This window comes from Haplochromis burtoni, unplaced genomic scaffold, assembly GCF_018398535.1.
Source record: "Haplochromis burtoni strain Fernald_Lab_line unplaced genomic scaffold, NCSU_Asbu1 Contig_385, whole genome shotgun sequence".
NCBI classification, from domain to species: Eukaryota; Metazoa; Chordata; class Actinopteri; order Cichliformes; family Cichlidae; genus Haplochromis; species Haplochromis burtoni.
The window spans coordinates 103,615-131,456 of NW_024582746.1; the positions used below are offsets into that span (position 1 = coordinate 103,615).

General features: G+C 41.1%; 1 protein-coding gene across 1 annotated transcript in view; it reads right to left on the bottom strand.

The window, feature by feature from the left end:
- nav3 (neuron navigator 3) overlaps positions 1-27,842 on the bottom strand; it is a 206,524-nt gene that overhangs the window by 32,109 nt on the left and 146,573 nt on the right. The window contains exons 15-24 of the mRNA XM_042212662.1: positions 18,619-18,742; positions 16,076-16,385; positions 14,819-15,545; positions 13,187-13,612; positions 12,435-12,476; positions 9,802-9,959; positions 9,341-9,535; positions 8,894-8,946; positions 5,205-5,228; positions 3,709-3,786 (exon numbers count right to left, since the gene is read on the bottom strand). Of these exons, the coding sequence (XP_042068596.1) occupies positions 3,709-3,786; positions 5,205-5,228; positions 8,894-8,946; positions 9,341-9,535; positions 9,802-9,959; positions 12,435-12,476; positions 13,187-13,612; positions 14,819-15,545; positions 16,076-16,385; positions 18,619-18,742 (2,137 nt within the window). The remainder of the gene's footprint in view (positions 1-3,708; positions 3,787-5,204; positions 5,229-8,893; positions 8,947-9,340; positions 9,536-9,801; positions 9,960-12,434; positions 12,477-13,186; positions 13,613-14,818; positions 15,546-16,075; positions 16,386-18,618; positions 18,743-27,842) is intronic.

Genomic DNA, 27,842 nt, shown 5'->3' on the forward strand with positions numbered 1-27,842 from the left:
CACACACACACACACACACACACACACACACACACACACACACACACACACACAAGCCCCAACACATTCTGTATGCAAAACTACAAAAGTAAATCTCAGAACTGAGTTCAATATGAAATTTGACTTTTCTCGGTCAATATAATAAATGCAATTTCTACTTGGCCATTTATAAATTAACATTAAAATGTTTTTAAAGCCCCTGTTGAAAAAAAGAGCTCTGACAGAGAATCATCTGGTGCATTTTGATAACTTTGAAGTGAGTTTTCGCTTGATGACTGCGGACAGAAAAAAGCTTGGTGTGGAAATTTTATTTGCCCATGAGTCTGAAGGCTTTGGCTGTGCCGTCCTGAGGAGGTTTGAAGAGGGAGCACTGTATTACTTCACTGCTGCATCCAACTGCTGTGAATTAAACACCGTGGATGCCAAAGACGTCTCTCTCAGCTAATTAGAATAAGAACGCAGTGATACCTGAAAGATGGTGAATGTTTGGCAACATCATGCCATCTGCTCTGCGGGAATCATGGTTTTGTGTGTGTGCGTGTGTGGATTTGGTTGTGCATGTGTTTTATCTATATGTGTTTATAGGGATGTCTGGTGAAGCCTTATGTTCATCAAGGCTGCATGTACTTTTGTGTGTATTCGTTTGTGTGTGTGCTGTTCGTTCATTCTCCCGTTCTAAGCAAGACACAACCGAGTCACCTGTCAAGCCTGGTGTGTCACAGAGAGGTGGGAAGCATGCCCAGACAAATCTACACACAGATACGCACGCACAAACACCCAAGTGCATTTATACACTTTCATTTACCGAATTCAGCAGCATTTGTTCTTGATCTTGCCCTCTAACAGTTGTGACAAAATCAGAAAAGTCCTCATCTTTCTATGCCTATGACGACATCCAAGTCCATAAATAGACACGTGCACGGAGTAGCACCCTGTGCTGCCTCTTCCACTCTGTGTCCCTGGCTAAATCAGCATAGGTCTTGACCTTTAGAAATGCCAACTGTTCCGACACATCCCTCTAACTCCACATCTCTTTCCAACTCCACCTGTGAGGCTCCAACTCATCAACCCCCAGCCCACCTGTCAGCTCTGAGGGAGGCACCAATCAAACTCTCCTGCATCCCAGGGCTGAACCATCTGTCCTGTTCTGGAGGCTTGAGCCAGATAGTGTTTTCTGACCCTTGTCCTGATCCTGGGGTCTCAGGTAAAGGTTGACAGTAGGCCAAATCAGAGAACTAGATGATGAGAAAGTCTTTAAAGTCACAGCTACTTGATGCCACCTCTGACGATGTACACAACATCTCGAGGGTGTTATATGTTACCAACGACACAGAGTCACGACTACTGTGTTCAAAGCCAGCAACTACTGCTGGGCTACATCCTACATCCTACACTGTAGTACAGTACAAAAACAAGGGCAGGTGACGAAAGGAGGAGGCCCAAAGTCAGGAAGGAGGAAAAGGAAAGGAATACGAACAGGAAATATTGGGGAGGGTTGACTCTTTTTTTAAGCTGAGCAGAAAGGAGAAAAAAGGAGAGGGAAGAAGGTCAAGCTGACAAAGTGAAGGGTGAGAAGAGGGGGGGGGGGACTGGGGGAGGAGGGTTGCTTGTATGAACTCTTAAACCCAGTATGTCAGCCAAGACAGGAAAACCAATCTCCTTCATGGTTGAAAGAAAATACTGACTAATACTTTTGCCCCCTAGTCCCTTTAGCAGAATGGGGTGTCAGTTTTGCTAATTCTGGTCTATTTTGCTCCAATACAACCAAAAATATTTAGTGTATCAAAATCATGGCAAGGCTAGATGTGTTTCTAAAAGCAGTGGTGAGACAGTATGAGAACACTGACTGTGGCACAGTGTGTCTTAGCATAATATATATTTTATAAGATCAACATTCAATTTCCTGCACAAACCCAAGAAAAATAATAATAATCGTTAGTGCAGCGGCAAAGCAAATGTAATAAGATCACGATAAGATGACCTCAGTCACGGCACATTTCCTCTCTGGTCCTCTTTTATAAATTGTGTGGATGAAATGAAAAAGCACCACGCCAGTGAGCGATGACACGGAAAGACGACACCTTCCCCATGGAGCTTTAAAATGTATCTTTTGCCTTCATCACGACTTTGTTATTGTTAAACTGTTGTCAAAGGAATGTAAGATTCTGTAAGATTTCTCTGTCAGCTGGGGAAAAAATTCTTTGACATTTTGATGCTTGAAGCTGCGTGTCACGCTCACAAAATGTGGGTTGAAGTGAAAGCCACACACAAATGTAAATGACCTTTTATTTCACACCAAAGCTGAACAGAATTAACAAATAAATAGCTACATTTTATAAGTGATTTTAAAAACTTCTTCCTAAGGCACTGACATTTAAAAAAACGACTTTTTACTTTTATTTGCACATCAAAGAGTTCTTATATTTGCTACCAGTGACAATGTGTAGGCTTTTATACACCCATAAATATATATAAATACACACTCTCATACACGTGAGAGTGTGGGCAGTAACAGAGATGATAAAAAAAAACGTCTGTGGCAGGTCTTGAGCACATCACAATGAGATTTGGACTGTGGGTGGAGAGTATCTGAGGACTCCTGAGGTTGATATTGCCACAGTTACATTCCCCACTGGGAGGATGAGATTAGCTTAGAACACTAGCAACCCACCATGCTATCATGTAGATGTAGTGTGATGCACTTCTAGCATATGTCACTAGTGTATGTGGGTTTATCTTGTCTGTGCTTACATATGACTTGGTTATGACACTAGTTGCATATTACACTGCTATTTAATTTCACGACGTGGAGGATCCACAGTCCAACTCGTCATCTATTACATTTTAAGTGCTCCTGCGAATAAACTGCATCAGAAAGTACATTTGTATAAAATGTAATCTCAGCTACATTTATTACATCCACCCATTATGTCATAAATAAGTAACATGACTTCCCAACATTTCTTTGTACCAAAAACAGCAAAGCAAAGGGTTTTGCATCAGCTATTGTGCACAACTAGTCAACTATCATCAGGAAAGACTGAAATATAATGCTCTTTTAAATATCTGTGAATTGTTTTTGCCTTTTTCACACTCTGCCTTCAGTTTCAGCTTTGCACAACTCTGTGATCAAAGAAGAGGACTGAAGGGAGCAACCTGACTGCTTCCACGCACGATCAGACACTTGGCATTGATGGTAGGGAGGTGGAGTCAGATGCTGAAGTCAGTCTAACTAAATCTCCACAACGACTTTGTCTTTGGGTTGAAGGTCTCTGCATCTTACTCTGTTTCACCCACGCATGACGCACTTGTGTCGAGATTCACTTATCCTCATCTCCCTGTTCTCTTTCTTCAGCCATCTATCTCTATTCTATTCTCTCTGCTTGATTGAATTCGGGAGAGGCTCTTTGCTGAAAACCCACCAGCTGAGACAAAAGCAGAGAGACAATCCTCGCTGTATGAGACACACGAGCACACGCAAGGAAAAGCTCTAACCAGGGACAAGAAAACAGACACAAACCTACAAACAGGCAAAAGCAAATACACACATGAGGGCTTCAAACACACAGCAAAGGATTTAGAGGGTGTCTTAAAGATTTGTATTCCTCCTTCGATAAGCAGCGCTTCCCATAAAAGCTCTCTGACAGCAGGTTATCGTGCAAATGTTCAGGCTGTTTTGACGGCACCTTTTGAAGTAAATAAACTCACGTTGGCAGCCAGCTGAGATGTCAGAGTCGCCACCTTCTCCTGAGAGGCGTCCAGCTCCCGACGCAGCTTTCTGATTTGCTGGTTGGGAAGGAAAAACGAAATGTGAACGTTCGGTTAATGCGCCTAAAAACCATAAAGAAAGTAAGACTGATTGTGATGTAAACACGATGTGAATTTGAAACTCCCATGGTGATAACTCTGATGTAAAAAGAAAACTGTGCAGGCACATGGGAAACTGTTTAAAAAGACACTGGGGTGAAGTGTGAACATAAAGTGTGGGGGATTACCGTGGAATTTTGGACTGTTTGGCCCTTGATTGAAAAGAAAAGAGTAAAAATTAACGCTATGTTGCATGCCTCCATCAAATAGCAAGTCCTGATGTGGCTGGAGAGACAGAGGTTATCAACAAGCCACAGCAATGTTCTTTTCATGGTTTCCGCAGCAAAGCGAGGAAATGGAGACATTTATGCCTGAGATGGTTCAAAAAGTTTTTGCAAATACCTGAAATTCATACTTATATAATTCACAACAGCAAGACGTCTCAGTTTAGCAAGGCGGACAGCTCAGTGCAAGAATGCAAGAACAGTTTTCTGGATTATCATATGATAAGATTAGCTGTATATTTTTATTCAGTCACCCAAAAATATAATGTCCTTTTTAATATTTGTTTTGAATTCTAAATGTGTTTAGATTTACTGCACAGTCACTGTAGTCCACAACTGTTAGTTTGCACAGAGTGAGCTGTCCCGGAATACTAAACTCCACTTATCTGGCAGGGTTAAAACAAACACTGCAGTGTATTTGCGATCACTGTTTGACCCAAAGTTACGCTTAAAGCACATGTAGAGACAAAAGGGATGAAAGTCAAACCATAAAACTGGAAAATCAAAGTAGAATCAGTGATAAACTGAATAGGCTTTTTGAACAAGAGCCAAAGGTCAGGGCATGGATCCCATTACAGAGTAAGTGTTTGTAATGAGTTAACAATAAGCTATGCAGAATAGTAAGGATGTGTAGATATTTATGATCTAGATGAAATCAATGCATGATTAGATAAAGCAATGCAACATAGAGCTAAAATAATTGATTGCAGAATTTACTTTTATTTATTCACAAAACACTCTTTTGTTTAGTTCAGAAATCAAATAGATATCACTGTTTGTGCTTTGATTGACATGCACAGATTGTCTCTGAATACAGACGCTGTGCAGCACAAAGACATTCAGACACAGAAATCAGCCAACAGGGACATGCACGTGACACCTTAGACTAAATCCCACACAAAATCAAATCAAATAGGTCAAAAGTAACCTTTAGGGATGTACAGCAAGGCACAAGGCACTCGAACCTTCACCCACACCACAGAGCTGCTCAGTGGCTGTACCGAGCAGTTTCAAGGCATCGGTGGCTCTAATTATAAGCCTGTTTAGCTGAAAGCTGATAAGGAGAAGCATACATGCAAACAGAAAGATGGACACAATGTTAGCCGCCCTTACCTCTGAGTGAGCTTTTTCCTCTGTCTGTAAGAATCAAGCAAACACAGTTTAGAAACATTTGATCGCTGCTCTGGGGAGATGTGTTCCATCAGTAAAAGCACCAAAAGCAAAGAAAAGGGTCATTTTAATTAAAAGTAGATTAAAATGACAGAAAATGTAAAAAATTAAAGAGGAAATGGTTTATGTACAGAATGACTCAACCTGATGGAAAACTTTGTAAACAAAACCATCTCCATCATTCATCTGAACGTTTACTTTGCAAATTGCTAGCGCAGTCTGAAACGGGCAGACGTGTGTGGTAATCGATTCCTCTTGCTACAACTAATCCCCCACCTCACTGAATCCGAGAGTCGAGCACTGCATGTGCTATTACTGCAGAATCTAAATTGTCAAGAATTTGTTACTTCAGACAAATGCTGTCACAGAAACTTGCTTTTGTCTTCTACAAAAATAGAGAGGAAAAGGGAAAGACTGAATGCTACGTAACATCACTGATAGGAGAGGACGGAAAAGATGTTCACTCTTCAAATTAAAAAATAAAGATGATTTCAGTTTTATTTTATTTTTGTATGCAAACATATGAAGTTTGGAGCTCAACAGAAAAAATGTTTGAAACAGTCTGAAGATCAATCTTGTTTTAAATACTGGCAGCTAGAGATGGGCATCGTTTAGGTTTGATCCAATACCGGTGACAAACTAGTACTTTTGAAATGGTGCTGAACCGTTGAACACAAACTTTGCCCAAAAACCTCTTATGTTTAGCTGTTTTTGTGTAAAAAGATAACAATGTTAGCCTTTTCTGCAGCTATAGGGCATATATGGTATCACTCTTGGCTGGAAGCAGTGCTTAAACAATGGAAAAAACAAACTTTGTCCAAAAGCCTCTCATGTTTAACTGTTTTCCACTTTTTCTTTGGTCATTTTAGCCTTTTTGGCCTACTCAACGTAAATTCCACACAAACAACATCAAGCTTCACACACAGAGAAGAACGGCTGCTGCTGCCATCATCATCCGTCATCATTTCTGCTACACTGGCAGGGCTAGGGGCCAGGACTCTACTCTTCTGGTTCTTGGGGGACGTTGCTAACTCCGGGTCCGATAACAGGCACCACACCCGCAGTAGATGTGCTCGGTGTGAGCTCTTGCAGCCAAAGCTATCAAATACGGTGCATTTCTCGGCTTTTAAAAAAACGCTATGCGTCGCCAGGTGTTTCATCGGATTTGATGCTTTAGGGTGATACTGTGCAAAGGAGGTTATCCTTTGCACAGTATCACCTTAAAGCACTTGTTGCAGGCTGCTGAGTTTGGTGGGGAGTACAGCCAGACTTTTGCCCGCTTCGCCTTGGGCATTTTTAATCTGTAGCTCTGCTCTAAAAGAACGTACGTACCTGGGCCCGCCTACTATCCTTGGAAACGTAAAATGATTGGCTAGAATCCAAAGTGTATGACATCTCAGGAAAAAAAAAGCACCGAAATAAAGCACCAAAATGTGCGCTGCTTTTCGGTCTGGTTACTACCGTTTATGTCAGAACCGGTGCTACCGGTACCCATCCCTACTGGCAGCTGCCAGTGTTACCCCTCAGCCTGCATGTAGATGCACCTATGGCATCACTTTGAAAGTCCTAGATGACATCCTCCTTGATGTATTGTGTTCACAGGATGTGAGTTCACTGAATTTGGAACTCAAATTTTCAGTAGATGCACCAATGGTATCAATTTCAAAACACATCATCATACGTCGCCTTGATCTCAGGTTTTTTTTTTTTGTTTGTTTTTTTTGCCTGTCCCGTTTGGCTCTTTTGCCATCAGAATTGTTGTCTAAAGGCAAAGAAAGATGCCCAACGGATTTACTTGACCAAATTGACCATCCCAGCCTTGCCATAATGGTCCATTTGATCTCAGGTTATCGCATTCACAAACTTCAGTGTCCACGCTATTCATCCAACTCCCTGGTGGGGTGATGACAATACCCCATCAGCCTTTTACAATTGAAGGGTAAAGGCTGATGGGGTATTGCCATCACAAAAAAATTCCTATAGATGCATTTCCTTTTGTAGTACTTGTGTAAACCAGTACAGCTGAAGTACTCATCACTGTTGTAGTAGTAGTTGTGATCTGAACAGTCAAGCAGGAATATGTCACCATTATTTTTGTTCCCTCCACTTTTTTATGGTGGCGTCTAGGGGTGGGTGATATAGACGATATACGATAGAAACGATATAAATTTGGCCAACAATAAGAGATTTTGACTATACCGCTCTATCGCAATACTGCATGTTGATGTCATCAAGCTGCGCCTGTTTTGGTCGAAAACATCGCAGTGGCTACAACCATTATCATCTGCAAATTATGCCGACAGTCATAGCAAAGAGACGAAGCACTTTTGAAATATGGGGAAATCCAAAAACTGCATTTCCCCCACTTCCGTACCATTGATTCATTAATGTTGAATTCTCTCGCAGCTGCTCTGTTCCCATGTTGCTGCAGTATATTAATAACTAACCTCGTATTGTGGATGAATGATCTCAGTTGTTCTCCTGACTGAAGTTTGGCCCGTGTACAGCATCCTGCTATGCGATTGCATTTGTCCCTGACCACCAGAATCCCTCACGTTAACTTTTATCGAGTGGAAAAAAAGTTGGCGTTCATCCTGCAGCTTCACTGTGCTAATGTTATGCTAACATAGCTGTGTCGCTAGCAATCACGTAGCACAACATTATATACCAGGTAGTCCAACTTCAGTAACCCTGCAAATGCCACTGCTGTTTAGTTTCCTGTCTTCATTTATGTCGGAAGTGGTAGCAGAGGTGGAAACTAGCGAGCTAACTTCCTGCTAACTTCTAACTCCATTAAATTTAATAACTTCTGTTTTCATGGATGCCTGGATGTAAAACTTAATTGTTACACCTGGTAAAGCAGCAACGCTGATCATTTTATTAAAGAATTTAGACCGTTTTTAACTCTGTGTTCATTTGACTTTGGGGCCTGAAGAGGACCAAGTTTTGGACCCAGATTACTCCGCGAAGCTCCTCACTACGGCAGCCGTAATGCTCTGACAATCCATCAAGCAGTGCGGCTTACCAAAGTTGTACTAAAACATTTTTTAACAGATTTCTGCAGCCCAAATCGGTTCGAGGTCAGTAAGCACAACCAGAATTCATACATAAGGCACACTCGCGGTTTTTGAGAAAATTAAAGGATTTTAAGTGTGCCTTATAGTGTGGAAAACACGTTATACAGAAGAAAAGAATATATTGCGATATATATCGTTACCGCACGTGCTTCAAATGATATCGCGACATGAATTTTAGGCCATATCGCCCAGCCCTAGTGGCGTCTTCTTAAAGGCTAGAAGCCAAAAGAGAAAGGCAGAGAAGATGCTAAACTGCTTTTGCCAACTTCAAAATGCTCTATGTGAGTGGAGGAAGGCATCAATTAGGACTGAATAAAATATTGTCACCCAATCCTGGTAAATATTTGCAAATAGTTACAGTCAATTCCTTTTTCTGAAAATCCTTCTGAACACAGTGATTCTAAGTAATTATTTATATTACAATATAGAAATTGACATGTTTGTATGGAATGCTATTACTACAGAAAAAAAAATAGAAGTGAAATCTCAGATATATTGCTATGGTTAGGGTTTTTTTCTCAGTAGGGATTTCTGTCACACTTCTTAGATACTTACCGCAGAATACAGTGACGACGTGCTGGAAACCAAAGACAGTGAGGAGCCATGGACTGTAAGACACAGAGACGGTGCACATGAGTAAACAAAGACTTTTAAGGTAAAACATGGATATTTGTCCTTTAACTGTCTTCACCTTGTGACTCAGTTTGCAATACTTATATTATTACAAATTATTTGGCTGATTGGTCAGCAGCTCTTATGCTTACTTATTCAGAAAATGTAAAGTGAAAAATTGCAATCAGTTGTGGGACTAAAAAAAAAAACCAATTTAAAATGCTGACCAGAACAGAGACCTATCAGCAATGCTGGTATCAAAGCACTTGATAGCTGGTGGGACTTTGCTTTGTTGAAAGTGACAGTAAAAACTGTTTTCACTGTTTTAGCTTCTTTGTGAGGAATTGGGTTTGTTCTGGACAGTCCGTCGAGAATGAGTGTGTGTCTCACCTTCATCAGTGCTGTCTCTGAAGGACCCAGAGCGGCTGATGGCACGTGGTCGTTCCTCCAGAGAGGTTGCGCTGCCACCCAGTGGGTGACCCTCTCCATACAGGTCAAAGGAGTCCTGGGTGGGGATACTGTTGGAGCGGCTCATGCTGCTGCTGCCTGGTGGCAGGTTATACTGACTGATGTTGGTGGGGCTCACTGCACAGAGCAAAACATATACATCTACCATGTTATATTTTCACGTGCGTTTCAGTCATCAATCATTCATGCAGGCACTAAAAACCTACTTATAACAAGTTGTTAAATAATAATCATCTCAGATTATTTATTTATGCACTGAAGAATGCTTTAATTAATTACAGATCATATCACAAGGATCCTTTTTGTGCTCATATGTCTATCATAGCCTTTGTTGATACGATATACACATTTTAGGCACAATAGGTTTTTTCCTTTTGACTCACAGAGGTTGGAGTAGTGGTATTTTCCTGTGGTGGTGCAAGAGGCTCCAGGAGGAGACAGAGGGGACTGGCTGCCAGTATCCTGAAGACCTCCTGTTGAATGGGACCTCAACCACTCCTTCCCTTCTTCATGAGATGTCTGCCTGGAGGAGGTAGGGTATCTGAAACCCACAAAACACACTTTAAACTCAAGGCAAGACATTACTTTTTAGTAATGAACTTCATTACTTAAAAGTTCAAGTGATGAAGACGTGTAAACTAATGAAGCTACACAGTAGAAGGATGTGAGCAGATGGCATAAAAATATTAAAAACCATACCACACAGAAGTGGATGTGCATGCATCTACACGCATGCAGTCATTTATGTATAATAACTATATATATTCACACACACACACACACACACACACACACACACACACACACACACACACACACACACACACACACACTCTTTATACATAACACACTACTCAGGCTTAAAGCTGCCAAACACACAGACTCTGCTGTTGATCTCCTCTCTCCCAAACTCTAAAGTAATTCAGCAGCAGAAGCCCCCCTTATCGCACACATGACAATCGGCCATATTTAATCCTCTGAGGATGATAATTGAGTTTGCACTCATCTCTTTTCAGCGGCTTCTTCCTTCCAACGCCCCCATTACTATGCTTGTCACATCTGACCCTGCTCTAGTCCTGCGTCTGTGCTCGCTTTTCTCTCCAGCAGCAATTGGGCGTCTAAGATTGCACTGAGTGCTGTCAGACTGCAGCTGGAGTTGAAATGGAACAGACTGAAATATCCAAGGGTCAGTGTTTGAGTCGGTATACTTAGTGCTAATATAATCACAACCAATCCGCTTATTTACAGCGTATGACTAAAGGAGGCAAATCTATTAATCTAAGCTCCCCATGTAGAAAGTCTACAGTTTATAAAAGAGCTATTTGGCATGTTTAAGATGAAAACAGATTGCCATTGCCAATAAAAACGTTAAAGTGAACACTGCAGACCGCACTGAGGCAAAAAAGGCAAAAGCGTCGTGCGAGATCAGATGGTTTTAGGCTCCATATAGCACGAGCGTCAAATGCTCGAAAAATGAAAGAACACCCAGCATGCCCCATCCGACAGCAGTACTCTATAATTGGCTGGAAAGGCTGTTCCCTGTATCAGTTGTGCCACTGTGATGATAGGTCATGGTGCTTCAGTTTCCGTCCACTCAGTTACAGCTAAATTCAAAACATTCATTCTATACTCGCCTCAGCTAACAGAGCAAATGTTATCGGAAAGTTTAAGCCATTTTCGGAAGCCGAGAAAGAACTCAGTGGCTGCGTTTGCCACATTTCTAACTTTGCATGAGATGAGTGTAGTATTAGGATGAGCACAGAGAAGCAGACAAGCAGACAGATGGAAAAACACACTGCTCCCTCATCATCCCAGATAGCATTCATAGTATGTTAGAGATTATTTTTTTTTATGCATCAATTCAAAGAAGTCAAAATCTAATTTGAGCTCCAGAGTTTGTTACATGATAAACAGAAGGGAAAAAAACTCTAAAAGTTGAAAGAGAAAAAATCCATAACTAGACTCAAATATGAGTTCCCTATATATTTAGTCAAATGTAAACAGACTGTATGTGAAAAGATGGACATAGTTTATTGGGCTAAAAAAAGGAGGTTTTCAAACGACATTATTCCTAGGCAGCGGGGGTTGACTCCTCAAGATGAAAACAAGACTGTGGGAAAACAATGCTTGTGACCTCAATAAACATTTTCCTGGTGAGTTAGGCTCTGTAGTTTAAAGTCTTAATAAACACAACAGGATATTCATTTGTAAATTATTGATAAAGCAGGTCATGCTTTATTAGTGTCTCAAGGGAATTAACCATCCATTTAGGTGAGATTATGGTGGCGATGTTTGCTTTTTATCAACAGCCTTTGATCAGTGCTTGACTTAAGTGCTAATATAATCAGAACCAATCTGCTTGTATCACTAAAGGAGTCACACACTGTAAATCTGCAGTTCATAAAAGAGCTATTAAGCATACTTAGGATGTAAACAGATGGTGTAAACATAAATGTTTACGCTCATTTTTTTTTATATCGACTCTCAGTTTTTATTTAATCTTCAAAAAGTTTTTATTGAGCAGTAGTTTTTTATTGACCCACATCCTTATCAAACCTGTGTACTTTATCATTATCACCTCAGCCTAATTATACATAATTCTGAACATGAACTGATGGAGAGTGGTTGAAAAACTAGTTAATAATTTTTATCGATTCATTTATCTAATAATTTAAAGCAGGGGTGTCCAACTCCAGGCCTCAAGGGTCGGTGTCCTGCAGGTTTTAGATATCACCTTGGGTCAACACACCTGAATCAAATGATTCGTTCATCACCATTTAGCCATTTAGGTCATTTACCCATTTAAATCAGCTGCCACCGCCTTTGAGGCTTGGAGTTGGACACCCCTGCTTTAAACTAAATATTTTACTGTTTATTGATGACTTTTACCTGGGAAACACTGCTATGGATTGTGCAAATAATGACACATGAAAAACAACACGGAAAGCCTGACATTAGAATGCAGATGCATGTATGCATGTGATCTACATGGAATGTGGCTGCAAATGTGTTGTACCTCAGTCCCTTTTTGGGAAGTGTGTTTCTGTCAAGTGGCATGCTGTTAAAACACAGAGGATGAGCAAATTAGATGAACACCTGTAAACATTTGTTTTGTGATACACAAGAAAAAGAACTGGTCACATTTTACAAACTTGACTTTTGACATACACAAAGATGCACACAATGGAAAATCCATTAAGACATTACTAATGCACCTCAGTGCAAAAGACTACGTGGATAAAACAGGCAGAATTGAGATTGTTTCATTTTTGAGACAGCTGAACTAGTGAGGGGAAATAAATGTGTTTGCTGCTTCTATGCTCTATGATGTAATTCATGCATAGTGTGTGGACAAAAAAATGGAAAGGCCTTTATAGAGGCTACACGTAGGAATGGGTGTCAGAAATGATCTACTGTGGTATTTTTTCTGTCATGGCTTTGGACTGTGAAACTATCAGGACTGTTAAATGTCTTTAATGCTAATTGCTATCCTTATAGCACTTTGAGACAATAACTACTGATTGAACTAGCAGATATGTGAAATTTAGGAGTAGAGGAGGTATTATTTATTTATTTTCTATAGTATCAAAACCATGCCAGAAAAAGAAACTTAAATTGAACCAAACTGTTTTGTGAATGAATGATTTCTTTCTGTTATTCATCTGTATTGTATATCTACATCTTAGGATAGGGAGATAAACGTTTTGTCTCTGTTCTCAAATGAAACAATGAATACGATTCTTCCCAATCGTATTCCCTGTTACTCACCCCTCAGACAGGGTGGACTTGACACTGCCGGTTCGTGTAACCTTGGGCCCATGGTGGCCCAGCGGCATATCAATGGACTCAGAGCTGGTGTGCAGACTGGTCATGCTTTGGCAGCTCAGTGTGTCCTTGCTGCCAGCAGATGAGCTACAGGCAGGCCAGGGCCGAGCGTTGGAGGGCAGGGAGAGGCCAGAGGCTGGGCTGGAGGCCGGGGAGTCGGTGCACATGTCTGGGGTTTTACCATACAGAGGGCTGCTGCCACCGCTCAGGCCGCCAGCGCTGCCCAGGCTCCCAGTGCCAGAGGAAGGCGAGTCCAGACTGGCTTGTCTCGCCAGTGTGCCGTGCGGGCTGCCCAGTATTGAGGGGCACTTGCCAGAGTCGGGCGTGCCAGGAGAGCTGGCCTTGCTGCTAGCTTTGGTACCAAACAATCTGAGGGCAGAGAGGTGGGTGCAATCATTTAGAAATGCTCAAAAGACAAGTGATGAGCATCTGCAAGATCCTTACTGGAAAATTTAAGGACTCTGGTATACTTCGGGTGTGACAAGTGCAGTGATCTCACTGGTCAAACATTACAAAGAAAACTACTACAATGGTCACAAGAAACCCATTTTAGGATAGTGGAAAGCAGCTTTTATAAACATCCCCTTGCTTTGCTGTAGCAACAACTTTATATAACAGATAACAAATATTAAGCACATTTTACAATACATTTCTCCCTGGCAGCGAACTCGACCTCGGCTAGATGTGAACTCTCAGTGATTTACACTGACACATCTGCTTTCACAGCTTCGCCGTTTCAACCCTGTGACTTTAAATAACCTAATCTGTTAGGCCACTCAACCCTGTTTGCCTTCTGCATATGCTCAGGCAGCCTGCTACTCTGCTTGTGCCTGTCCCACTCTGTCACCGCAATCACACAATATATAGGTGACACACTCTGGGGGAAGAAAAAAAGCTATGACATGCAGATGAAACGTGTTGGCTTGACAGATTGGATGGGACGGATGTTTGGACGCGCCTGCCGAATGCATGCTTCTAATGAGTGAGGGACTGGTGTGCAGAGAAAGTCCTGTCTCTTGTCAGTTCTGATAAACACTGCTGGGTTGAATTTGCTGAATGAAAAGCCATCAGACCCTCATCTTCAGGGTAAAGATGTGTTGCATTTGCAGTGACTTATCAGCTACACCAGGGAGCAATCTATGTTATGGCACCCCTTAGCTATGCAGCCAAGTCTACTGACTCTATCAATATTTCCACGGAGGCAATCTAATATGATTTATTAAGTGTCTGATATTCATCTTGCACATCCAAACATATCTAAAATTGATAGAGATGGCATATATTTTAAGTGAAACTTTGACATTATGGATATCTTTTCTCTAACCTGCAGTGGAAAAGCGTCACTAAACACCACGTATCATAATGGATTAAACTCGCCTAAATTCTGGAGAAGATATGGTGAAAAGATTCAGTCTTTTAAAAAAACTGCCCCAAATGTCCTTGCTGTAAAAGATGCTGCTTTTAACTAACAATCAGGGAATTGAAAAAATGTGATGAAATGCTGGATTCACACAGAAACACAAAGTCAGGGACAAAGACAGAATGAGTGCAGTGTGTGCGTATGGTGTATCAGACCTGCGAAAGGTTGGAGAAGCGATATCGGGGTACTTGGAGCCTGGTTGCCTGAGGCCTGACTGGCCTGTTGAGGTGGAGGTGGGGCTAGACTTTGGGGAGGTGGATAGTCCTGCTGCTGGGTCTTGATCTGACACCGCCACTTTCTCCTTATCGGTCTGGTTGATGGTGATGGGACTAGAGCGTTCTGAGCCCACTTTTCCATCCCTGCGTTTAGTGCCTGTTTGCGTTGTTGCCCCACCAGCTGACTTGCCACTGACATTTGAGTCGATGCTGCTGGAGCTGGAGCGATGCCCACTGCGCCCTGCGGCCACCCCACTGGAGGATTTAGCTGGCCTGGGTAAGGAGCGGTACTGCAGGGTCACTTTCGAGCCACTGCAGCTGAGCAGGATGCCATCATCCTGGGGCTGTGAGCCATCCAGACTGGTCTTCCGCACACCACTGATGCTTGCACCTTTGCTGATGGCAGCTGAAGATTTGGGTGCCTTGCCCAGGGTGGCTGAGCCACTGGCGAGTATCGCACCACTGGAGGTAATTAGCGTGCCAGTGGCACCCTGGATCTTCTTGTAACCAAATGAGCCTGCGGTGGGTGGGCGTGTGATGCCAGAAGGGGGTTTCTTGCCTTCGTCCCCACTACTCCTGCCAGCATCTGAGGGTGAGCGCTGGATGCCAGATGAGCTCTTGGAAGGCACCTTACCCTTCTCTGAGGCTTTTGCATCATCGGTTTTGCCTGTCAAAGTACACAAATCCAAAAATATCACCAATCATCACATCATCTGTACTCGGAGTTTACCCTTTGGTGCCATAGAATCAATATATTGGTGCCCACAGCCAGAATCACAGCAATCGTTGCTCATGCTACAGCCAACCAAGTTATCTGAAGCACAACTCGCTGTGTTTAGTAAACATTTAAGATTCAGTCATGTTCATCTTAAATCAACATTATTATTACGACTTCTTCTTCAGCATCACGTAAGCCCAATAAAGTCATTTTTGCTCTTTCTATAAAGATCACTTTCTGATGTCTGATGTGAAAAACATCCACTAGGAAATCACCTAGATACAATCATTTTTAATGTTCTAATATTAATACCAGTAATACTCGGTCAATATATGTTGTAGATTAGGGTTTTTTTTTAAATGGAGTCTCCTTTGTTCAAAAAGTCACATTTTAATTCTGTCCCAGTCTATAATCGCTTTGTATAATTGCTCTACTTCCAAAATCACTTCTAGACAAAGATGGCAGGCTTCCTCTCCTACCTGGTGTTTTCAGGGCAGCGGACGTCCCCTTGGTTCTGGGTGGTGTAATGCCCACCTGGGCTGTCATACCCCTCCTCCATGAGCCTGTTTGGGACATCTGGGCCAGCGCAGCTGCCTTCTGACTGGCGTCCTCATACTGGCCCTGGGTTTGGGAGGATGGGGAAGACGAGGAGGTCTTCCAGCGGGAAGAGCCACTGCTAGGATCCATGCTTGCATCCAGCTCCTCCTCTACCTTCTTCAGGTCTTCAGCTCCAGCCCAACTGCTGCTCACCACCTGCTCCGCATGCTTGGATCTGCTTCCTTTCTGGGACTGTGGGGGTTGTCATACAGAGAATCAGGGAGTGTACACAAACTGATAAATAGATGGAAGAATTCAGTAACAAAACTGTAATGCTTCTGGGCTGCAGTTTATACCAGTAAGTCTTAAAAGCATTACCTGATCATCACTGCAGTTCCTTAACAATATTTATAAAGAATGCAAAAAAATAAAAAATGCAGTGACAGGAAATGATTGCAAGCAAGTTTTATATCTTGGTTTGTCAACCCTGCCTTAAATGGAAGAAATCAAATAAGTCACAATGCTTTGAAAATTATATGCAATATTTAAACTATTGAAAGGTGACACACTAAAGCAATACAGTCAGCAAAGAGTCAGCAAAAAGAAGTAAGTCTCTGCACAAGCTGAGCAGTGTGGTTTATGTCTGCATGTGAAGTGTTAGCTATCTTTGGAATCTCCCACATCCACATCTCTGCTTTTGAGGCGCATATGAACGCACCCACACAAACTCAAACACATAGCAGTGACAGCTAGCCTACCGGAACAGATGGTCAGTCTCCCTAGCAACAGTAGAGTCTCTTAAGAGCCCAGTCTGTTAGGTATTTCATGAGGGGCCAAGAATACTTGGCAGAATACGGTGAACGTCTCTGAGGAGAACGGAGCACCGGCCCTCTGTCCACAGTTAATTCCTTGAGCACAAATATAGAAATCAAATTAAGAAAAATAGGAACTGTTCAAACTATAAAACTATACAGTCCTGCTCTCACTATAGCAAGTATGCATACTGCTGTGATTTGGTGCTATTGTTGCAATATTATCAAAGGAAATGTCAAATCACCATAAATCCTCAATCCCACATTGCCCCAATGCAATGCAACACCAAAAAAAATGAAACCCTCCATGCCTGCTTCTTTCACACACTCCACTGCCAGTTTATAATGGGAGCTTATCCCAACGGTAACAAAGCAAGTCAAGTAAGCGTGTAAAATTGTTGGTGTGTGCCTTGATCAAGACATAACACAAAGTTGAAAGAAATGTGAGAGTTTAAATAACAAGATGTGACAAGACATGCAAAGTCGTGATTTTCAAGTTGGTCACGGCAGGAAATGTGTTTTAGTTTGGGAGATAATTACTGTGCAACTAACACTGGTTACTCACAGCTGCTAATTGCTCTATAGGTATCATGACTGAGACTTGATGCTACATGCTCTGTGAGTGCGGCTTTGAACTAAACACTAATCCTACAATAACACCATGGTCACGATGGTAATATGCTTATCATTTATTACATTTAACTAAAACACATGAGGAGGTATTAGCGCATATATTTCATGAGATTATGGGAGAGTAGATGACTATGAGTGCATCCATTCATCTAATTTTTTCCTGCTTATCCAATTCATGGTCATGGGGGTTGATGGGGGGCTGGAGCCTATCCCAGCTGCCATAGGGTGAGAAGCAGGGTACACCCTGTGTGGGCTAACACAGAGAGACAGGCAAGCATTCACACTCACATTCACACCTATGGCCAATTTAGAATCACCAATTAACCTGAACTCCATTAACTTCATGTCTGTGGACTGTGGGAGGAAGTCGGAGAACCCACGCACACAAGGGGAGAACAGGCTAACTCCACACAGAAAGGTCCCAACCAGACGGTGGATTCAGACCCAGGACTTAGGCAATAGTGCTAACCACCACACCGCTCACGGCAGTGCTTTCATTCTAATAACTAGATATTAGACAAATATCTAATATCATCAAAGAAACTAAAACTAACAATGAAAATAATAAAAACTGACCAAGGAAACAATCAAAACTGAACTGAAAAGAGTCAAACAAACTGAAATTACAGTTGAAAATAAATGGGCAAAGCTAAAATAAACAGTTTAATGTGAAACTGTATAATAACTTTGATGCTTAGCAGATGTAACATTAATCAAATTCATCCTGACCTGTGACCATTAATACTAACCCCCCCCAATCATACTATATGTAGCAACTTATAATATTTTTGCCACATAAATAAATGAAAATGAAGCATTATGACATATGGTGGTACTAATGTAAACATTAACATCTGCACCAGAATTTATGGTAATCTCTCTAATTAACAAATGAGTAATTTTGCCTGAACCCATAGAGGCAGAGACATGGAACAGAAGCTTAAAAAAGTCATAGATGATGACGAGCCACAGACAACGTGTGGCTATCCCAGCTGTGAGCCTATTTGAGGCTATCGAATGGTTATTTTTTATGTGCTCACCTGCGCTCCTTTGCTTTTGCGCGATGAGCTGACACAGGAGTATGCAGGTGTGTTCAGATCATCAGTACTGATGTTGTCCAGCGTGTCACTTAGGCCGCTGCTCACTGAGCTGCTGTCATCCCAGCTACAACAGGAGAGAGAGAACGGACAAAGAAGAAGACAATGGTGAGGCCAAAAGAAGAATGAAGGTGAATCTTTTAACCATCCACGATAGCAAATCATTTCCAGTCATCAAACCGCTGTGCTCCTTTAGTGCATAATTTGATATCATGAGTTTTTGAGACTTCACAGTTTAATTGTTTTCCCCACAAAATGACATTTGTAATGTAATGTAAATTTATGTGTTTGCAAGCTCAAGCATTATTTGCTGCTATCAGACATAATTAATCACCTGCAGTAATAATACATTAGTTTGTATTTGCTTTCACTGAGCTCTTACACACATATATTCAGACAGGCAAACTGAGAGTCGGCCGGCACTATAGATGTGACAGCTCACAGACACATGTACAGTCCTGACAGTCCTCACACACAACAACTGGTTTACATACCAACATATCGAGTCTCATCTGTGTGTGTGCTTGCCTTTGTGTGTTGGTCTGTGTGTGTTTTGATGACACGCCCGTAATTAGCATGACAAATCTAACCAAATAGCTCCAAGACTTTAATTTCTGAAAAAACAAATAAAGATGTACCGAAATGAGTGCTCACACCACATCACCCTATAATATTCAAACAGACAACAATGTCAAGGGGCTTTGATATGTCACAAATGTTCATTTTGTTAAAAAAAATGATAAAATCAGAATTAAAAACATAAAGAATGAAATTCTGGAAATGGAGAACCCAGAAAGCAGGAGAGGCGGGATAGTAGGAGAGCTGGAGATGTGCAGACATGTGCAGAAGAAGCCCAGAGAAAATGATGGTGCTGTTGAGTCAAAAGCATAAGAGCTGTTATGCTTAAAACATGCATATAACTTGACTTTTGTTCCTTTTAATTGTGTTTTTAGGCATGATAATAAAGAGAAAAACCTACTCTACTCCTGTTTCCCAAACCAAGGTGTACAAAAACACAGTGCCTGAGTGTAGGCACTAAATATTAATCGGTGGTGTATATTCACTTGACACCTGTAATGAATTTAGCGGTGAGCAGACACCTAGCAACCCAGTTGTCCACTGGTGCAATGCAAAATTGATTTGGTCTTCTGACAGATTTCAAATGAGCAACATTTATCTTCACAGCCCAAATCTGACCAGGCCCCTGACTCATAATGTCTGCAGGAAACTTTAGGTGAAACAATCTGTAATGAGATCAACATTTCTAGAAATTTAGGCTGGAAAAAAACCTGCCCCATGTAAAAAGAAATATTTCTATAAAAAAAGCACAAAAGCAAACATCAAAAGCCAGTTTCTTATTCTGTCATTCTAATTTTTTATTCTGAGATTTCATTTTCCTTCAACTCAAAGCCATTATTGGAAAAACGTCTCAGAGATGGAGGAATAAAGCACAGCAGAAGCTTGTCGCACAAAAAATAAATGGTATCCCAGCTGTCAGTCTGAGCTTTTCAGTCGTGTATCTCCAGCTTTAGAGGAGCTATTCAACAAAAAAGAAGCTGCTGTTGAGCACTGAGAGTGAGCTTCTAATATCAAACACAAGTCAAACCAAGTGTTGCACTCAGTGTGTTTCTGCACATGCCAGACTTTTACAAACAAAGCTTGATCAATGGCAGTGAAACATGCCTGGCTTGCTTTGCTTTAATCTTTTCCTCTTAAGCTGATACTGCGGCTTACCTTTCACTGGATGAGTGTCCATGGTAACTGTACAGGTTTGTTCTGGTTTTAAGATGCATTTAAAATTTTGGTGGTGACAGGCTGCCAGGTCACCTTCATGATCTGATTTAAAGTTACCCCTTTGCTCAGCACAGCTTGTCTCACAAACTACAAAAGTGACAGGGGGAGTTACGCCGCACACTGCTGCTTCCTGTGAGACCAGCCTTCCTCAGCGTGACAGACAACAGGGGCAGATGGAGTCTAACTTAAACCTCCAAATGAACTTGGGAGCCCTCCAAAATAAAACCCCCGCCAAAAAACCATTTTTGTTAGCAGAAACACAGAAAGATGTCTTTTATGTCTAATTAAACTTAAAATTATTGATATGAAAAGCTGAACATTAAATTCTCAGAGGAAGACCTATTTTTAAGACAGGATAAGCAGAGATCAAAGACAGATGGTTTTGCACACCAAAAATCATTCAAGCTTCTTTTAAAACTTCTCTGTTTACACACTGTTAGCAATTTCCTCCAAACTGAGATTAACTGGACTCGATAAATCAAGTGCTGAGCAGTTACAAAATACAAACGAGGGAATGGTGAAACAGCAGTGGGAAACTATCATCATAATAAGTAAGCAAAGGCAGATGGCAGTGAAAAAGCTCACTGACTTCAAAATAAGACTTATTTTGCACTGGTCCCCTGGTAACAACAGATTGCCCTTTCATTCTTTGGTGGCCTCTCTAATGTAAAATTAAAAATCATCTTTGTGAGGAATTTTTCTGAACGGTCGGGGAACGACTGAATGACTTTTTACATAATTAACTCTGAATCACGCTGAATTATTGCTGCATGCATAACTACAAAATGCAGATGTTCAATATCTTTATCATCCACTTCTTTAAAAATCCATCTTCAACCAATTTATGTTAAACAGTATAATGAGCAATGGCAGCATCTTTCTTTAGTGAGACAGTGTTGCTAATGTTGGTGCTATATTTGGAGAAAAATAGAGAATTCTTGGAATAAACAAGATGATATTTTGGGATTCTAATCACACAAAATATACTGAACAAAACAAAGGAAAATAAGTTCCAGATATCTCAGCACAAATTCAGGTAACAGCTGAGCACTGGTATTGATCAGCTCCCACATATCCTGCACAGAGCTCAGAGAAGACTCCTATTACTGGAGCTTCAGTGTTAGTTGAGCTCAGTGACCAGTAATGGATTACTGGTCTTGGTTTGTGTGATTTGGCTGGGGACTGCTGCAGAGCAGCATCCACGCTCTGTGGAACTTCCTGGGATAAAGTGTTGATAATACAAAAAGAAAACAACAATACATTCTCCTCCTCCGCTTTAGAGCCTGGCTGACTGTAAGGGGCTGAATATTTTATCAGGATGACTCCCTGAAACTGGCAGAACTCTGACTAACCAAGCTCCTCCTCTCAGACTTGCACGTCACAGCATCTCCTACTGGAGAGAGTGGTATCCTTAAAAATGGCACAGACGAACTCAGTAACCCAACAGCAGGAGGCAGGCGGGCCGGACTTCTGTGTCATAGCTTCTTAAATTAACAATAAGTCACAATGTACAGAACAGACTACTTGAGTGGAGATACTGGCTTCTCTCCCTTATTTCAAAAGCAAGGCAGTAAAATGAGAAGATGGTGTGAATCAAGTCATAGTGTGAAAACATGTGACTTCCCTCGTGATGCTGTGATGTCTCCAGCTGTAATGTCCTACATAGTGCAACTTGTTATAAGTCAGTATAGGACATATTCAGTGGTATCAAGCTGTAAGGTAACTAGTGCTATAAAAAGGTTTGGCCCATTTTTAAGTCCCCGGGACCTGCTGGGGAAATCTCAGCATGGAAAATCTACAAAAAAGGACGTTAACAAGGCACCTGCTGACCCAAAAGGAGCTTGAGTAAAAAGTGCTCATGAGCTAAAGACCTGCTGGACTGATGTTTTTATTTCACTGCAGATTCTATTGTAAATCTTTGATTTTCGCAAGGTGCCTCCATGCTGTGAATGCATTGAAGGGCTCCATTCAACCATGCAAACATCATCTCATGCAATATTCAATACAGCTGGTCTTGTTCCTTCCACAGCCCAGAGGAGAAATGCTATTAGCGACGTGAGCAAAGGCTAGCACTCGGGATTACACTTTATCTTGGTGATAAGCGTGATTTTGATGAGTACTTTAATAAATATTTGGAGGCGGTAGTACTGAAAAGTATTAAATTGGTATCGTACAGATGAAAGAATGTAACATTTCCTCAGAGGACCTCTTATGTAACAAATCAGGAAAGAAAAACACGTAAGTTTGTCACATTGAACACATTTAAGTGTGTTCATTTTTATGTTTTCAGCTAAAAGAAAGATTTGTCAAAAGAAAAAAACAATACTAAGACAGTCATTTAAATGACGGGGATAAACAGGAAATTGAAGTGACATGAACACAACAATTACCTCAGACGACCAAACAATAAAAAACATTCAGAGATAATAATCAAACCTGATGAGCAGCATTTTAATTTAGTCTAAAACAGTGGAGTGGATTGTCTTTGAAACAGTAAATACCTCTTAGGACAAATGTAGAGACTTAAATAATGTAAATGGAAAGCACTCATTTGCATAGAGACTAATCCAAATTAATGCCACTGAGCTCCTGCAGTAAGACTTTAAAAAAAAAACATTAAAAAATGCAAGTCATAGACTTGAAATGATTTGCAAGCAATAGGCTCATTTTCTCCTCGGATGGAGTTCTTACAGAGCCGAGCTATCAGAACAAACTGTACAATATGACGGTGCTCAAAACACACACGACAGTGTTCACAGGTTCAAAACAGAGCTTAGGTATAGAGCAGTTTCCAGCTTTGCCATCAACTTACCTCCCATGGGTTGGGTGTTGTCTGTTGTTTTATCAAAGAAGAGTTCTACTTTGTTCAATACCACGCCTACACTACCAAGAGGCAAAACCCCACCTAGCAGAGAAGCTAGGAGCTGTGGCTCGACTGGGAGTCAAGAGAGGAAATGGAAACAAGAGAGAGAGAGAGAGGAGCAAAGGAGTCACTCAGTCTTCCACTTTTACCCACTGCTACTGCCAGCTCCCCCTCCTCTCTCTTCGTCTCCCCTCCCAACCAGGATGGGCCTCTGCCAGCCAAGGAGTGCCAGGAAGACATGTCGTCAGCAGGGGGTTACTAAGGGTTAATTAAATGAGGATGACAATGCAGAATAGAGTCAAATCAAAGAGGAAGGTCTTTGCTGGAGAGCAGAATTTGTTCTGTCTTTGGTAAAAGCCTCTGACTGGAAGTGACCTCATGAATAATGCGTGAGATGCTCAGCAACGACTGTCCACGCAGCGTTGCGTTGGGATATAATTAGACAGATTCACGACTCCCCTCTTTGATTCTCAGGCAAAGAAAAACTATAGAGCTTATTTCTTTTCACCAGTGAACTTCCATTCACGTAGTTTTGTTTTGCTGAACACTTGATTAGAAAAGCTTCCAAGACATCACCGACATAATGAGCCATGGGGTTTAACCATTTTCTTTGGATTTCCCGTTCAATGCTAATGCTAAGCATTTCATTTCGTCTTTTAATTTTAACTGAAGATTGGTCTCTGATGGCAGAAATGTACTTTATCAGGGAAAAGTAAAAGTGAACTGGATGCTGGTTGCTGAATTGGGAAAGAGAAGTCAAGCAGCATTTACTTAAAATAAGAAAAGTCCCAGAAAAAAAGCAAACAAACTTAACAATCAGACCCAGCACTGACTGTGGAATCGAATTCACCTCGACACAACTCAATTAAAGGAAGGAGCAGGGTGACCTTGGAGGGATGGGCTGGAAATATGTCTGCTGCTAAGCAGTGAGCCAGCAGGACAACAGCAGTGCCTGGCCTGACTGGTTAATGTGTCCAGACGTCCTACTGCAATGCAGTCAAAGACAACAACAAAGTCTTTAGCTGTTCAGCACCGTAGGGTTTACAGCAGGCTAATACATCCCAGCAGGGGTTTGTTCAAGTCTATGGCAAGCTGCTGGCAAATGCAAACAAATAACCCGCATAAGCCACAGTTGGTCCAACCACCAGCCTCCTCCTCCTCCACTGGCCTGAAGCTGGAAACTTCACTAAAATATGATTTAAAGCTCCATACAAACAAATGCAGTACATCATGTGACGGTAAGTCAGCAGCATTTTTGCATTTTCTGAAGAAAATGTGAGCAATAAACTACAAAAGCATACTGTTAAGAAATGTTTGGGTTTTGGACTGACACTAGACAAAACACACCAACTAAAACACATCACCTCAGTTCATTGGAAACACCCCAGACCAAATAATCAGTCAAATTACACTGATAATAATCAAGAGCATCATGGGAGACCTCCAAAGTCTGTTCCTCATCTCTTCTGTAGGATGACATTAGAGGCTCATTTAACAGCTCCGTGCATAATCTATGATGCTGGTTTGCTTAGGTACCAGGATGATAAATTTAGCCATGTGAGGATTTGATTGGATAAAATGGAGGAGTCCATCTGTGAGGAGAAAAAAGGGACATCAGACTTACTGCCAGATTCAGAGCAGGTGGTGAGGGATCTTAATCTCTACATCAACAATGGGTGAGCATCCAGTCTCTTGTCTTACTCTCAGCCCTCTACTTCTGCACCGTGCAGCACAGATTACATCACTATAAATTTAACATATTTCTTTAGTTTGTAAATATCACTCAACTTCCAAATAGGGAGGCATCGGAAGCTTATTCACCATCCAGCACAAGTAACAGGAACTGTTTCTTTTTTCTGTAGGCTAGCAGTCAGGTTGCTAGCACAAGGAAACACACAATGGATGAAGATATACCAAAAGTTCAATTTCATTCCAGAAATCCCATTAAAATGTGGCTGTTAATGAATTATTCTGTATGCGTGAAGCTTAGCAGCACTTTAGAAACCTGTGTATCTTTACTGTTTAAGGGTGAGGTTTTAATTATAAATTATAATGTGGATTAAAGTAATTCTTATGATTTTCAGCATATGTAACCTTTGACATTATTTGCAGGCGGGGACCCTAACATCTGAACCTATTTCTTTTTTTAAGATCCTATTCACTCAATATTTAAAAGTGCCCTGAAAAATATATGGGACCCTCAGATTTAATTGTATTTATTATTAAACACAGAAAGTTCAGAAATCAAGGGGAGAAGCAGCTTGACTGTCAGGACTTCAGGCTTTGTCCATAAAAATAATGCTGTTAAAAATATACTATGTATGGTTTTACTGCAAATGACCAAACTGTATGTTGTGTAATGACAGTCCACCTATTTTGACTGACTGTAGGTGGAGATGCTGCGTCTGTACCAACGTTGACACCAAACCTAGTTTTGAGAATGACGCATGGATATTTCAGAAATGTTATTTTCTGAGCTGTACTGTGGGAAATGAAGGCATCAACAAAAGAGTAATGCCACCTAGTACTCATTACAATGACACTGAACTCACACAGCAAATAAAAGCAAGGAAAAAAAGGTGTGTTTTAAATGAGCCCTAGAAGCAGCAGGGCATCGGTGGGTCACACAGCCACCGTCTGCTCTGTCTGACAGGTGACTTGGCAAACCAAACCTAGCATCCTCTGCACTTCTGAAACAGAAAATCCTTTGTATTCCTGGGATTACAGCAGTAAAACTTGATAGACAGTGGCAGCACAGTGTCAGCTCTCCAAAGCCCCTCAGCTGAGGTTTGCATCTGACCAGCTCTGATCTCTGCGTTTCACCAGAATAAACAATCAGCCGCTGACACACAATCGTGTGGCGACAGACTTGACATGGTTTGCCACAATTAAGGACTAAAAACGTAACTAGTTAGTACAACAGTCACCCGGAATGATAAAGACTAAACAGTCAGCGTTTTATTTAGATATTTAGATTTGTTGATTTTCTTCTCTATCAGATGGTTAAAAGCAGAATTATGTATTGAATCTGGAGTCTGATGATACCTAATTTGGGACACAAACAGTAATAGGTTTAAAGGCTTTGTAAATGCTGTTTTGCTGTAATTATACCGCAACACTCGTCATTTAACAAGATTATGATTTCATAATCCACAACAGAGTCAGGCTTCATGGCAGTAAAGTGAATTAACAATGACAGCAGCTTTGTTGATTCTTATCTTCACTAACTCATTAGGCCTGTCAGATGATGAATGGAGTCATATGCTTGGAAATATTTAACCAAATGAATTGATGAACCCGAGGCAAATGCCCCTGTGGTCCATTCATCCTAAAATCTATCCAACATTACCTTGTAATCCACCTATTTACAGCAGACCGACTGTTGAACAAATCTGGATTGGCCGAAAAGTCTAAACTCAAAAATGCAATTAAACATTTCTTAAATCGATCCTCTTAAACAACACGAGACACCCCGGAAAGGAACGAATAAATCTGATGCTGTCACTTCAAGTTCTGTTTTTTCTTTTTTAGTTTCATCACAAATCTCTTCTGAAAAACATGCAGACAATTCAGTGTTTTGAACAAATTCCCAATCCAAGTAAACTCTCAGTGGAACATGGTCCGCATCAACAGTCAAATAAGCTGCTTGCTTCTCTTTTGTAAACATGGCACTTTAACTAGAGAAAGTTATTCAATTAAAAGTTTTAAAATCAGCAGAGCGTTAACACTCGAAACACATTTGGACCATTGCTGGTAATGGATGAAATTTCTTTCTTTCTAATACAGCTCTAAATCACTGTACAGTTAAAATCAATGGCTCTCCTTCCTTTTTTCTTCCTGAGTTGTATTACATCTATTCAAACATGTGGGTTACAGTACAGCTGGACACACACAAATAAGCATTTAAGGAACACCTACATGGAGTCTCTATTATTGGTGTTGAATGTCACAGGAACCTCACACTGTCATCATAAATTAGTTATCAACACAGCCTGTGAATGCCTGGTTACCACACAGGCATTTGCATCAAGAATCCAAAAACTGTCCTCATCTGTGACATCTTCTGAGCGTACGTAACACACGGTTACAGGACATGATTCTCTCATGCCACTTCATGTCAGTGTAATGTGAGTCAGCACTGTGTCGTCACAGTTTTTCATAAGTCAAATCACTCAGACCTAAGATCACTAAAAGTCTAGAAGAACTGCATGAACAGAAAGTAAGAAAGTGCATACCCTGAGAGAAGAAAAAGTAAAGGAAATAAAGGATTCATGATTGCATGTTAACTGTCCCCTCCTAAACTGATCACATAATTTACATATGATGGACAGACATCAATTGCAATACACACCAGAGCTCAGCATCATCTGATGCAATTCAGAACTATTTTGTCAAATTATACCATGGGAAATGGTAATAATAGCTCATAAATCATTTTATGCTTTTTGCTTTTGCTCTTATGTCTGATGAAGAATAAGACCAAAAGGGCGGGTGACTGAATCAGCCACTC